This window comes from Danio aesculapii, chromosome 8 (assembly GCF_903798145.1).
Source record: "Danio aesculapii chromosome 8, fDanAes4.1, whole genome shotgun sequence".
NCBI lineage: Eukaryota > Metazoa > Chordata > Actinopteri > Cypriniformes > Danionidae > Danio > Danio aesculapii.
In genome coordinates this window covers 39,024,987-39,039,388 of record NC_079442.1, presented here as the reverse complement: position 1 = coordinate 39,039,388, position 14,402 = coordinate 39,024,987, and the positions used below count along the sequence as shown (strand labels likewise).

The 14,402-nt window shown below is 36.8% G+C and overlaps 1 protein-coding gene across 1 annotated transcript in view; it reads left to right on the top strand.

The window, feature by feature from the left end:
• acbd6 (acyl-CoA binding domain containing 6) overlaps positions 1-14,402 on the top strand; it is a 59,158-nt gene that overhangs the window by 36,110 nt on the left and 8,646 nt on the right. The window contains exon 7 of the mRNA XM_056463929.1: positions 13,446-13,476. Coding sequence (XP_056319904.1) covers positions 13,446-13,476 — 31 coding nt within the window. The remainder of the gene's footprint in view (positions 1-13,445; positions 13,477-14,402) is intronic.

The window sequence follows — 14,402 nt, the reverse complement described above, 5'->3', positions numbered from 1 at the left end:
ACCAGACTGCAGCAGTGGAGGGTGAATCCCAGAGCCGCTGTGTCTAATTAATCCACTCCCCTTCCTGCACGGCTGCGTTGGCCACACGCTCTCAGTCCATCAGATTGAAATTCATAACTTAATTGAGGTCAGAGCCTGGAGCCGAGAGAACAAAAGGCCCTGGCGAGGACCAGGTAGATCAATAGTGATAAATATCTGCCTGGTCCACCAGTAGTTCATGGTGAGGAATCGTCTGGGGCAGAAGATAAATGCTGTTTATTTACAGGTAGTTTAGCTGGGTTTTGGAAATCCAGCAATAATGTGATGTTTTGCATTTGTTTAGCATGTTTTAAGAGTTTAGAATTTGATAAATGTCAACTTTTGCATAATTTTGTACTAAAATAATGCATGCATTTTTTTTGGATTCTCAAGTCCACAGGTTTTCTTAATCCCAGCAGCTGTTTAAAATTCTCTGTTGAGAGCATTCTTACACATTCAGGTCCTTCTGCTGCTGCCACAGGTCCACTATAACAAATGGTTCCATCCTCCACGTCATAACAAATACCCAAAGCAATCTGTCATAAGATTGGCGAAGAGAGGCGTCCAATCGCCAGCTGCATGAGAATAGGGCTCAATGGTAGGAGGGTTCAGTGGAGTGGGCTGAAACACCTGAGAGTCGGGCACTTTTACAGCTCATTCAGGAGAGGTTTGCTTCTGATTTGAGCCTGGCTTTGCTACACAAATTGTAATCATAGTAGGGTTCAAGCTCAGTGCAGCAGTCCAGTGATTTTGCTTTTTCTTGTTTTGATTACTAGTTCAGCAGGTGTTGGGAAGTCCAATTTATTTTAGCTAGAGCAAAAAAAAAGCAGTTTGTGTGAGTCATTGTTCTAGGGATGTTCTGAGAAGGCCAGCCGTTTTATTTTGAAACCTGTTTGTTCTGTTTTTTATGGTGTATTTTAGGCAGATGAAATAAATTATATATATAAATATATATATTATAATATTTAAATATATATTATATTATAATATAATATATATTTAATAAATAAATATATATATATATATTTTTTTTTTTTCGATAGAACAAACCATAGTTATATAATAACTTGTCTAATTACCCTAACCTGCCTAGTTAACCTAATTAACCTAGTTAAGCCTTTAAATAACACTTTAAGCTGTATAAAAGTGTAAAATATTATTTACTTTCATCATGGCAAAGATAAAATAATTTCTAATATTATTAGAAATTACTGTTACTATATTTTATTATTTCTAATAACTGATTTATTAAAACTATTATTTTTAGAAATGTGTTGAATAAATCTTCTCTTCACTAAACAGAAACTGGGGGGGGGGGGGGGGGGGGGGGCGGGGAACGGGGCTAATAATTCTGGCTTCAACTGTACATATAATCATTTTAGTCCTTATGAATAATTAAAGGAATAGTTCACCCAAAAATGAAAATTATGCCATAATATTTTAAAAATTGCCGGTTGATGGGACCCATTGACTTCCATAGTATTTTTTTTTTACATGAAATTCAGTGGTTCCCAATAACCGGCAATATTTAAAATCTCTTCTTTTGTGCTTAAAAGAAAGAAACCACATGAGAATTGTGTACTTTTCATTGTTGGATTTCCCTTTAAGCCACACAGAATAGGACTTTTTAAGGGGTCTTAGATTCAGGGAAGACAAATAGGAGACATGATATAGCTTAATGTGATGATTAAACTTCAAAATTAATTAACAAAAAATCCTTCAAAATCTACAGGCATTTCTGAAGGTAACTGATAGTCTTCAGTAAATTTTTGATGCCATTTGCCACCTAATGTCAGAGAGTGGATTAACATTCAATCAGCCAACCTGCTGCTTTTTTCCTCATTGGCTTAAATCAAAATTTAATTATTTTATCCTATATATTGTTAGAAATATTTTATCTTATACAAAATTTAAGTTGCCTTGGATTAACCAACTGTGACGCGGCTGGGATGAGAATCAGCGCCTTCAAGTCCGAAGACATGGTCCACCGGTAAAAGGTGGCTTGTCATCTCCAGGATGGAGGAAGGTCCTTACCCCAGGTGGAGGAGTTCAACTATCGATGTATCGGTCTGTTGTGGTAAAGAAGGAGCTAAGCAGAAAGGCAAAGCAAGATAGGGTGAGGAGCTCTTTCACCATGGAGGAGCTTGAAGTAGAATCGCTGCTCCTCCACACCGAGAGAAGTCAGCTGAGGGGACACGGGCATCTGTTTCGGATGCCTCCTGGACACCTACCTAGGGAGGTGTTCCAGGCATGTCCCATTTGGAGGAGGCCTCAAGGAAAGACCCAGGACACGCTGGAGGAACTGTGTTTCTCGGCTGGCCTGAGAACACCTAAGTGTCTGAGGAGAGGGAAGTCTGGGGTTCTCTCTTAAGACTGCTGTCCCCACGACCTGGCCCCAGAAAACTGGATAAAAATGAGATGAGATGAGATGAAAAAAAAAAATGGGGCAGCATGGTGGCTCAGTGGTTGGCACTGTCGCTTCACAGCAAGAAGGTTGCTAGTTTGAGTCCCGGCTGGGTCAGTTGACATTTCTGAGTGGAGTTTGGTGTGAATGTGAGAGTGTTTAGGTGTTTCCAAGTACTGGGTTGCGGCTGGAAGGGCATCTGCTGCGTAAAACACTTGCCGGAATAGTTGGCGGTTCATTCCGCTGTGGCAACCCCTGATAAATAATGGACTAAGCTGAAGGAAAATCAAGGAAAGAAAACTTCACACTAGACCAGCCTACAAGATGTCCTGCCATGAAATTGCACCATTCTGGACATTCATTTTTGTGCTGCCTGCCTGATTTGCATAATTTCTTTGGTGAATCCTGTGCTAAAATGCAGAAAGCATGTGAAAATAAACGACGCCATCAGCGGGCTTGATTCATCCCCAGCGAAGGGTTTCATTCCGGCCGCAGGCAACTAAACTCCACTGATGAAAAGCCTCTCCGGAACCATCTGTTTCTCCCTCTTCTTGCCGCCTTGCCACAATACGTACACTCAACAGTTTTCTTCCTGTTTTCAAACCATCCACATAAATTGTGAAGGACATTAAAGCTGTCCGCAGCTGCGTGCTGAGAAAGAGAGAGAGAGATTGAACATATTTCCCAGCAGGGGCAGATCTTGCCCTGTGGTTTATTAGTTTCCCCCCCCCCGCAGCGATTTAGCTGCGCCTGCAACATTGATTTTCATATTAGAGCGGTTTATGCATTTATTTATTTTATGTATTTCTTTTTGAACTGCTCTGATGATCCTGGACTTGCCCATGGTAATTCTCCAGCACTCTTGGCTCATGCCAAATTGCTTAATGGATCCTAAAACGTCCCTTGGGGTGGACACTGAGACGCAGACACAGACGAGAACCAGGCGGGACTCAATTCCACCAGTGTGTTTTGTTTTCATTTGCGCTGCTTCTTAAATGCTCTGCGTTTACCCAAGGACTGTCAATGGGAAAACAGAGAGTCGCTAATTCAGAAAGAACAAAAACAATGCCCGGACAATGATTTAATGTGGTTGTAGGAAGGCGTGAGTGCCGGTTATGCAGCTGATTAACATACACATGCTGTTGTGCATTAGAGAGAAGAGAGGTGAACGCCGCTTTGCCTCGAGGATTGACTGTAAAAGAAAAAAAATCAATCAGTCGTGCTGCTGCTAATCAATCTCTCTCTGAATATTAAAGCCAACTTAAACGGCTTTCCTTGGAAACGATGCGTCTTTATTTTGTTTCGACCCTTTCTGTCTTTTTTTTTTGACACTTCAAGTAAGTTAGGCTAGAACTTCTTATGCAAATAATTCCATTGTGTTATTTTTGATATTTACTTTATATATTGTTATTTAGATTCTCAATTTAGGTGTATTGTGAGGAATGAAGTCAAAAATGTTGGGTGAAATTGGCATTCACTGTAATAATAGGTACAATTCTCGCTATTAACAAACCAACTGAGTTTTAGCTCAAAGTACTAATTTGCTACTTATTAATATTTAGTAAGTTAGCAGTTGTGTTTAGGTATCGAGTAGGATTTGAGATGTAGAATAAGATCATACTTTGCATTTTTATAAAGTGCTAATAAACAGACAATATCTTTATGATAGGCAGTTAATAACTTAAGCTAGTAGTTAATGATAGGAATTTACATTTACATTTTTTTATTTAGCATATGCTTTTGTCCAGAGCAACTTTAAATTGAGGAGGCAGTCAGCAATTCAACAGTAAGAGGCAATACATGCATGAAGTGCTAATTATACAAAGGAACTATTGGTGCTTAGAGAATTAAGTGCTACAGTAAGGAGTGGGTAAAGAGATGGGAGTGTTACAGGTGGTTTGTCAAGCCCACTCACCTGGAGTGAGTGGTGATATGGAGTGATTGTAAGAAAGTGTCTGGTGCAAAACTGGTGCACCAAGTGTCAGAGAGATGAAAGAGAGTGAGAGGCACACTCAGAATTGCATAAGGTTTTTGGGTTGTGTGAGGGGGAGGAGAGAAGGGGGACCCTGTTTTTGTTCACAATAGGTTCAGGTGACTGTGGAAGAGATGGGTCTTTAGTTGTAATTTGAATGATACCAGCAGCAGAATCAGCCGTCCATGTGTGAATGGGAAAATCATTCCACCAGTGAGGAACATTGAATGAAAAGGTTTTGGAAAGTTACTCGCTGGTGGAATAATCTTGCCTTCCAATTTGTTTCCAAAAATACTCAATTTAAATTTTAATTCTTTATACTTCGTCAGTATCCTTCAAAACGCTAATTTTCATGCATTTGTCATGAAGAAGCATTTATTTATATAAATGTTAAAACAATTGTTTTTAGTGTCTCATGCTTTTATATATTCTAACAAGTACAGGTCAAAATAATGAGATTTCCTATTTTTGACCCGTATATTGCTTTTCTTTAGTTCAGTTTAGCTAATAAGGAGTAGTTTTCTCAAAAAATAGAAAATTGCCATCATTTATTACTTTATTTCTCCACTTTTCTCCACCAGTGATATGAGTTTTTTTGTTCTTTTGAACATAAAAGATGATACTTTGAAGAGCAGTTGTCAAAATATGATCTGTGTGCAACAGAAGAAGAAAATAATACATTTTTGGACAACAACTATGCGAGTGCATTTTTATTTTTGTATGAACTATCCTTTTAACTAATACTAATGACTTAACTTATGGTTTCATAATATAAGATTTTAACCACCATCTGCATTATTTTTAATTGTTTGTGTATTGTGATGAACAGTCTGCACTGGATGGCTTCTTGTGTTTGTGCCTCATTGAAGATGCGCTTGAGTGTTTTGTGATGATACTGTGAGGGAAAGAGGCTGACCTGATCTTTACAGAGGGTTTTGTCAAGGACATTTTGGGATTGAGTGATATGCAGTGACAGGCAAACCCTCACACACACAGAGAGACTGGCTGGCAAGGTTAACACACTGCACACAGAGGTGAAATGGATTCAATTAGGAGCAGTCCACCCGCCTGATCCTTTTAACACAGCTCTTCCAACCAGAAAAGTACCCTTGTGTGCACTTATTTTTACTATAGGCAGCGTTTCAAGTCTTCGTATATGTAAGTTAAAGTATTAAACTGACACTCACTATTTTAGCTACATTTTAATAAATCCATTTTCATGTTTTTCTCAGGAATAACAACAAAAAGTAGCTTTTAAGTGTTTTTATTGGATTGCATTTTAATTTTGCTACTTAGAGTTTCCACTGAGGTGTTACATGATAACTTCTACAATTAAGAAAAATTCCAGGTATTTTTTAATTTTCTTCTTTGTCTAACTGAAAAAAATTCATTTTAGGAATATTGTTTCAGTTGGTAATCTACCCTTATGTTTTTATTGGGATAGTCAACTAAAAACATATTTTTGTACCTTTTACTCACCCTCCTCATTTTTGGACCCCATTGAGTTTTTTTTTTATTTTTATTGCTACTATGAAAGTCAGTGACTATCACCAACAGTCTGGTTACCAACATTTTTCACAATACATTTTGTGTGTCTATTCAACATAAGAAACTATCAAAATGATATTTTGGAGTGAACGATCCCTTTAATTACATTTGTCTTTCAGGAAATTTTATGGTGTGAAAAAACATTTGAAACTTTCCATCCAGATTGATTAAATTACAAAAAAAGCCTAAATTAATACTGTAAAAATTATGTTATAGTCACCAGCGATCTAGCTACTGCGGATCACTACAAATCTGCCACCAAATAGACTACATATTCTGTCATGCACCTCACACACACCTGTTCCGTTTTGCCCTGATTACACACACACAGCATACAGTTGAAATCAGAAGTATTAAACCCCCTTTAATTTTTTTTTCTTTTTAAAATATTTCCCAAATGATGTTTAACAGAGCAAGGAAATTTTCACAGCATGTCTGATAATATTTTTTCTTCTGGAGAAAGTCTTACTTGTTTTATTTCGGCTAGAATAAAAGCAGTTTTTAATTTTTCAGAAACTATGTTTAAGGTCAAAATGATTAGCCCCTTTAAACTATATATATATATTTTCGATAGTCTACAGAACAAACCATTGTTATACAATAACTTGCCTAATTACCCTAACCTGCCTAGTTAACCTAATTAACCAAGTTATCCCTTAAATGTCACTTTAAGCTGTATAGAAGTGTCTCGAAAAATATCAAGTCAAATATTATTTACTGTCATCATGGCAAAGATAAAATAAATCAGGTATTAGAAATGAGTTATTGAAACTATTATGTTTCGAAATGTGTTGAAAATTACAAAAGATGACCTATACATGTTTAGCAACTCCAAAAACATCAGATTAATACACCAAAGAGCCATAACTCTTCTATAATAAAGGAGGATGCCAGATATTCATAAATCTTGTATTCTATCAGTGTGCGCTGGTAGGTGTTATGATCATGCATATTGCTGCGTTTTCTGCATGCTCTGATTAATGGCACCTGCTCATCATAAGCGTATCTGCATATGAATGCGGTGTGGTTATATCGATTCACTCCTCTGTCTATCCCTCTCTCCTCCTCCTGTCATTAAAAAACCTCTGCACTCCCTGCATACGGTGACCATAAATCATAATTGCATGTGCATTTGTTTAATGTTTCTGTCCGAGACAGCACAGCAGAGGGAGAGAGAGTGTGCGAGATAAAAAGAGAAAGGGTGTTCCTGGGAGAGATTTAGTCATACTGGATAAAGCTGTGACAGTGGCTCCTGGCACACCTACCATATGCCGCGGAGAGCTGCCAGGTTGTGCTGGTATGAAAACATGAAAGCTTTTAGTGACCTGGTGGACAGCGTATGTGTGCCAGCTCGCGTTCAAGCCTGTGCAGATGGTGCGACTGGACATTGTCTACCACAGACGCCGCAGAGACATAGCCTAATCCGTTTTACTATTGCATGTCACGTCATCTCAAACAATGTTTTTGTTCCATCTTATTTCATCTCTTTTTTATTGTTATTTGTCCGAAATTCAAGTATAACTTGACCTGATCATCACTCTCATTTTACTGCTACTTGCAACAACACCAAATAAACATGTGTTAAAGTAACAATACAACTTATCGCAATGCATCACGTCTCATGTAATCGCCCTGACATACACTACCTGACAAGTCTTGTCGTCGATTCCAATTGTAAGAGCAACAAATAATAACTTGACTTCTAGTTGATCATTTGGAAAAGTGGCAGAAGGTAGATTTTTCTGATAAATCAGCAGTTGAACTGCATCCCAAACATTACACATACTGCAGAAGATCTACTGGAACCCACATGGACCCAAGATTCTCATAGAAATCAGTCAAGTTTGGTGAAGGAAAAATCATGGTTTGGGGTTACATGTAAGTATGGGGACGTGCAAGAGATCTGCAGAGTGGATGGCAACATCAACAGCCTGAGGTATCAAGACATTTGTGATGCCCATTACATTACAAACCATAGGAGAGAGCAAATACTTCAGCAGGATAGCGCTCCTTCTCATACTTCAGCCTCCACATCAAAGTTCCTGAAAGCAAAGAAGGTCAAGGTGCTCCAGGATTGGCCCGCCCAGTCACCAGATATAAACATTATTGAGCATGTTTGGGGTAAGATGGAGGAGACACTGAAGATGAATCCAAAGAATCTTGATGAACTCTGAGAGTCCTGCAAGAACGCTTTCTTTGCCATTCCAGATGACTTTATTAATACGTTATTTGAGTCACTGCAGGGATGTATGGATGCAGTCCTCCAAGCTCATGGGTGTCATGCACAATATTAATTCTCTCTTTTTCCACTGTACCATGACTTAATATTTTATACTGTACATTATTTCTGCTAAGTGACAAGACTTTTGTCTAAGCAAAGTCAGACCTTACTGTCCTAATTAAATAATTAAAAATCAAGGCATGGTCATATTTTATTTTGGTAAAATAAGTGTAATCTAGAGGCCTTTGCCTTTCATATAAGCCACTTCTGATACCAAATGAAGTTATTATTTGTTGTTCTTTAAACTTGGATAGGTGACAAGACTTTGTCAGGTAGTGTCCAAAAGAAAGTATCCAAATATCCAAAAGAAGTAATTTTTTTAAATGACTAAAATCTATTTTTGTTTTAATTTGTCCTTCTTGCAAAGACAGAAATCCTAAGAGACACCGATTCATCCAGTTCATGCATTCATTCATTCTCATTCATTCATTTTCCTTCAGCTTAGGCCCTTTATTCATCAGGGGTTGCCACAGCGGAATGAACCGCCAACTATTCCAGCATATTTTTTACATAGCGGATGCCCTTCCAGCCGCAACCCAGTATGGGAAAATCCAGTTCATGTTAAAGGCATTTTGAAAACTAAAGTGAGTTCATTTAAGTATTATTTAGAAAATAATTACCTTAATATTTGAACCAACTGCAAAAGCTCAGTAATCAGTCAAAGCTTACAGATTGATGGTTGTTAATCAATTTATCTAATTGTTAGATTAATAAATTTTTGTTTAGATTATTAAAATATTTAAATGTATATATAATTTGTAACATATACATATATGTTTTATATCTAAATATAAATAAATATTTTCTCAGATATATGCATGCATGTGTGTTTTTATATATAGATTAGGGCTGCACAATATATAGTTTCAGCATCAATATCGTAATGTGCATCCGCAATAGTAACATCGCAGGATATGCAATGTTAAGTTGAGACTATAGTTGTTTAGTCAGTGCAGAGTTACCTTTATCATCGGCATGCGTTTTTAAAGAGATCATTAATTTAAGTTCAAGTTAAACTTTACTGACTTTTTTTTTTCACTCTTCACTTGTTTCAAACGTTTATGAGTTTCTATTTTATGTTGAACCCAAAAAGAAGATATTTTATTAACTCATAAACGTTTGAAACAAGTGAAGGGTGAATAAATGGTGAGTAGATTTTCATTTTTGGGTGAACTATCCCTTTGATGGCATTATTTGAGATTCACTCCCCTACAAAATCACTAAATCAATCTAAACTGAAGAATTCTTTCCAAATAAAGCTGTATTCACATCACAAAAATACAAAATATCGAATTTTCAGATTTTTCCAATATCGTGCAACCCTAATATACATAATAAGATACATAGTGCAAAGGCTTAAATTATGTCAAAACCACCTTTTTGTATTGGATGCGATAAATTTTTGCCCAGCTCTAGTTCATATATTTTGTAACACAAGAAAACCTGGAGGTCTAGTAGTTTCTCACTTTGTAGTGTCCTGATTGGAATGGAGTTTACTGGGTGGAAAATGCTACGCTGGCTTCTTGTTTGACTTTTCAGTTTCTCCCTTGAAAACCAAATGGAGGACAATCCAATTTATGCCTGATTCCATCAGACTCCTCTAGAGACATTAGTCCCTGACCCCCTCACGCACACACAAACACACACGTAAATACATATGAGCATGCTCTCACACATGAACACATATGCACTCACACACATATAGCTGGATGTAGGACTTTAAATACTCTTTGACTTTTTAGATTATTTATTACTTATTTAACTGTATTTGATTTTGTTATATTGTATTTTCTTTTAATTTTATTTTAAATGGGCAAGTTGGATGAAACCATAAAAAAGTATGCAACTAGTATATCCAGTTTTAAGACAGAAGGTGTGAAGTGACTAACATAATAGGTGTCCCTATGCATATTACATGATAGCCAACTTGTTAACTGCATTTCATTTTAGCTGATTCTGTTAGATTGTATTTTATTTTAAATGGGCAAGTTGAATTAAATCATAAAGAAATATGCAGCTAGTATATCCAATTATAAGACAGTAGGTGTGAAGTGACTAACTTAAACAGGCGTCTCTATGCATTTTCCATGATAGCCAACCTGTCTGTCTGCTGTCTCCATCCACACACTGCCTCTTGTGTCCATGTTCTAGCTGCACCAGAGCTCTCGGCTGATGTGGATGTTGCCTGCACACAAGATTAGTGAAAGAAGATTACATTTCGTAAAGCCCTCACTGTTTAATTACGGCTATATGTATTTATGTGCCTCTCCATATCTATTCTCATAAACATCTGCCACTCTATTATTCTGCTGAGAAGGAAAGAGAGAGAAATCTGCTCATTTTTACTTCTGAGCTCTTGACAATTGTATTACAAAAAAACATTGGCATTAATTGAATAATGAATATTCATTTTAAATATGATTTTATAATACAATGCATCACCACAATGGTAACCAAGAGTTCTGGTAGAATACCATATAGTTAGGCTACTAGTTATTGTTGCAGCTTTACAATCAAACCATGGCTGTTACCACTTTTGTCCAATTGCAAAAATGACTTTCATAATGTTATTTTAGGGAAACTATTGCTACAATGGCAAATGTTGTGAGGAGTTTCTAATAAAATGTCTCTTTTATAAACATGAGGTAGATTTTTGCAATCAAAAACTGAAGAGGAAGCTGGTTGTGTTTGTGTTGCTGCATTTTATTATGCAAGTCTCTGGTAGTAGAGGAGTAACTGTGTCAGAGAAGGTGAGTGGAGAGTCTGCATCAGTATTCTGTTCGTCTAGTGGGATTTTAACTAGCTAATCCAATCAGAGAGCCCCTGGAGTCCCTCACCCGCCTCTCCGTAAACAATAGCATCTGACTGTAGGATGGTTTCAGAGCTTCAGCCCTGGTGCCATGAAGATTTTTCGTATATATGGAACAATGGTATCAGACTTTGGAAGGACCTGATCGAAAGAGCCATCCACCTTGGCTCAATACTTCAACAGAGTCTGGATGCAGACGTGATGCAATCTCAGACCGGTGCAATCTTGGCCGCGCATGCACATTCATACCGATGCAATCTGGGCCGCTCATGCGTATTTGAACATTAATTCATCTACCCATAATTATATCACGAGGTGGCCTGTAACCTCCAATTATTAAAAGATTCTGGTCGCGGCCAGGATTTTATATTAAATTATGGCTGGTAGGCATTTCTAATAATGTCTTATTACTTCATTACTTCACACGTATATGTAAAATGTGTATATATTGCAGAAATGAATGACTAATTAATGTTAATGCACTACTGAATTTTTCCCGAGCTTATAGACTAAAAAAACACGTGCACAAGGCATCAGCATTTTTTTGCAATTGTGTTTTTGTAGTTTACATTAAAATGATAATAGTATCGTTTTCAAAACGGTATCAAAAAGGTATCAAACAAGCCTAAAGTACTCCATTAGTTTGATCAGGTTTGTTTAATTGGGTTTGGAACTGTATTGTGCAGAGCTGCGGCCCTCCAGAAACTGGCTTTGACACCTGTGCATTACGACAAGCTCAATGGGGAAAAAAAATGTAAATAAAAATTCTGACAAGGAAATGTTACTTTAATAATAATTAGAAATAAATAATAAAGTTTGTGTGAAGTACACAAAACATGACTAAATTGCACCCACTTGGATTTTTTTGACAGCTGTAGATCTTACTTTAGGCTTTGATGTTTAGGCTTTGAACTCCACAACACATACATAAAATAGTCATTGGTAAAGTTTTTACTGTAGTATTTCTCACAAACATTACATGACATCATGTAATGTTTCCTTCATGTCTGTCACTGTGCTGTTTATCTGACGCAGCCGAGGTGGAGATTGAGGCACACTCTGACAGGCACTTGGGAACAGTGGGCGGGGAGAACTAGCATTAAAGGCACAGGCAACAAAAACAGCTACATTATGTTTAGAGCAGAAAATTCCAATATTCTGAAAGGTATAATAAATAATCTGATTTTTGAGCTAAATCTTTACAGACACTTTCTGGAGACACAAAAGACTCATCTTAAATCCTTTGTTGGCACCAATAGCCTAGTGGTTTAGTGCGTCGGCATATAGCACCCAGGTGCTCGCGGCGACCCAAGTTCGATTTCTGGCTTGAGGTCCTTTGCCTGTCCTATCAATAAAGGTGAAAACCCCTATAAAAATTTATTGTAAATTAGGTGCCTTTAATGATATTGGTTTTGGCCATTCATATGAAAAATTTTGGGCACCCCTGTGCTAAAAGTTCAAATGAAGGCTTAAATTACCTGCAGTATATGGCCATTAAAGAAGTGTTGCATTGTCAGCTTTTAGCATGATCTAAATTCATTGCGAGATGCCTATTATAGTAAAGCCCATTGATATTGTCTATGTGAACTGTGAGCTGATGTTTTATCAGAAGCAAGTGAGCAACAAAATTCTTTCTAGTCTTTACTGAGCTGTGATAATCTCCAACAAGCACCTAGCTGAAACAATATTGCCGTTTGTCATCATTATTAGGGTGAGAAGGCACATTGAAGTGGCAATTAAAATATAATTTAGCCAGAAGATGCGTGTCATCTGCAGAACTTCCCGACCCCTCGAGTGTTGCATTCCACTGGATTTATATCAACACACACACTGGATCCTTAATCCTTGGCCTAAATATGGCTTTCTCTGCACTGCACCTCTGATACCACAAGCAGTGTGGTAATTTGTCAGCAGCACACCCGGCAGATTGGGCCTATTGTATACGCATCTATTGTTGTGCGATGCCCTCGGTCCCCGTGGCTAATGCATCGGACACGGTCCCAGCAGGGGACAATGAATAGATCATCCTGGACCGCCTGATGGCCTCGTTGAGCACGCAGGTCAAGGGTTTGTTCATATTAAACTGGTTTATATATCCAGCCAAACAGAGACTTGGAGTTCCTCTGATCCTGGTTACTTGTTCAAAAGTCTGTTTTGGAGGTTAAAGGGTCTGATTGTTTATCTGACAGGAAATCAATGTTTAATCTGTTCTCTTAATCCCTTTAAAGTGGAAAGCACCTGTTTGTGTAGGTGAAGTCAACATGCAGGGCTCACACTTGAACATGTGCGCTTGGTTGTGGAGACTAAGTCAGTATTGATGATGATTAGAAAGTGTCTAAAGAGTTTCATTAGTTGTAATGGTCGATATATTTGACATGTCTGACGCAAAACTTTTTATCTTTTTCTGTCACAGGATGATGAAGGACAAACTGCTCTACACTATGGTAAGAATACTTCCAATTCAAATGTTAGGAATGTTTAATGGAAGTTCGTCATTTTGTCACAAATGCTACAAACAAAAATAAAAGAATATGACAATTTCAGTTCATTCCTTCATCTGGGAAAACTAGGCTTTACAATTTTACTTTAAATGGACTGATATAGTTTTTTTTATTATACAGAAATTTTTATTATTTTTCAAACATTTCCCAAATTATGTATTACAAAATTTATGTATGTATTTTTATATGTATTAACGATTTTTCACTGTATTTCATATTATATTTTTTCTGAAGAAAGTCTAATTATTTTTTTAGTTTGGCTAAAATAAAAAAATATGTATATGGGCAATCCCATGCAAATGTCAACCTTGCCATGAAAAAAAGTTTCCACCAAAATAGAGAAACCATTTCTACATTTTTTGTGTAAGCAAGTATTTTACAGTACTTTAAAATACTCAAAAATGTATCTGTCAGTGTTTTCAAATTATTATATTTGATTTACCAAAGTCACACAAGTGGCAATTTCACATCTGTCACATCCACAATGACACTTTGTCCTTATGAATGCAAAAATGTTAAATTAAATTAAAATCAACTATTTATGTTCTATAATGAGCCGATTCTTATCCTTTTGATTAGCAGTATTTCTTTTGGGTTGTGCAGTTTAATTCACAGAATTTCTACAAAGTATGTTGTATATTGCAAACTCACAAACTTTTTTGTCACATCCATAACGCATGCTTATTTTCCTAATTTAAAATAAAAAAAAAAATTTCTGATCCCATCATTCTGTGGTTAGTTGTTTTGGAAAATATAAACAGTTGTTTCAATATAAAGGTAACAACTTCTTTGACCAAAAAAAAATAAATCTTCAGATTATATTTAAAATCAGTTTAAATTTTTACGTCTGTAATGCCTTGACCCAAATA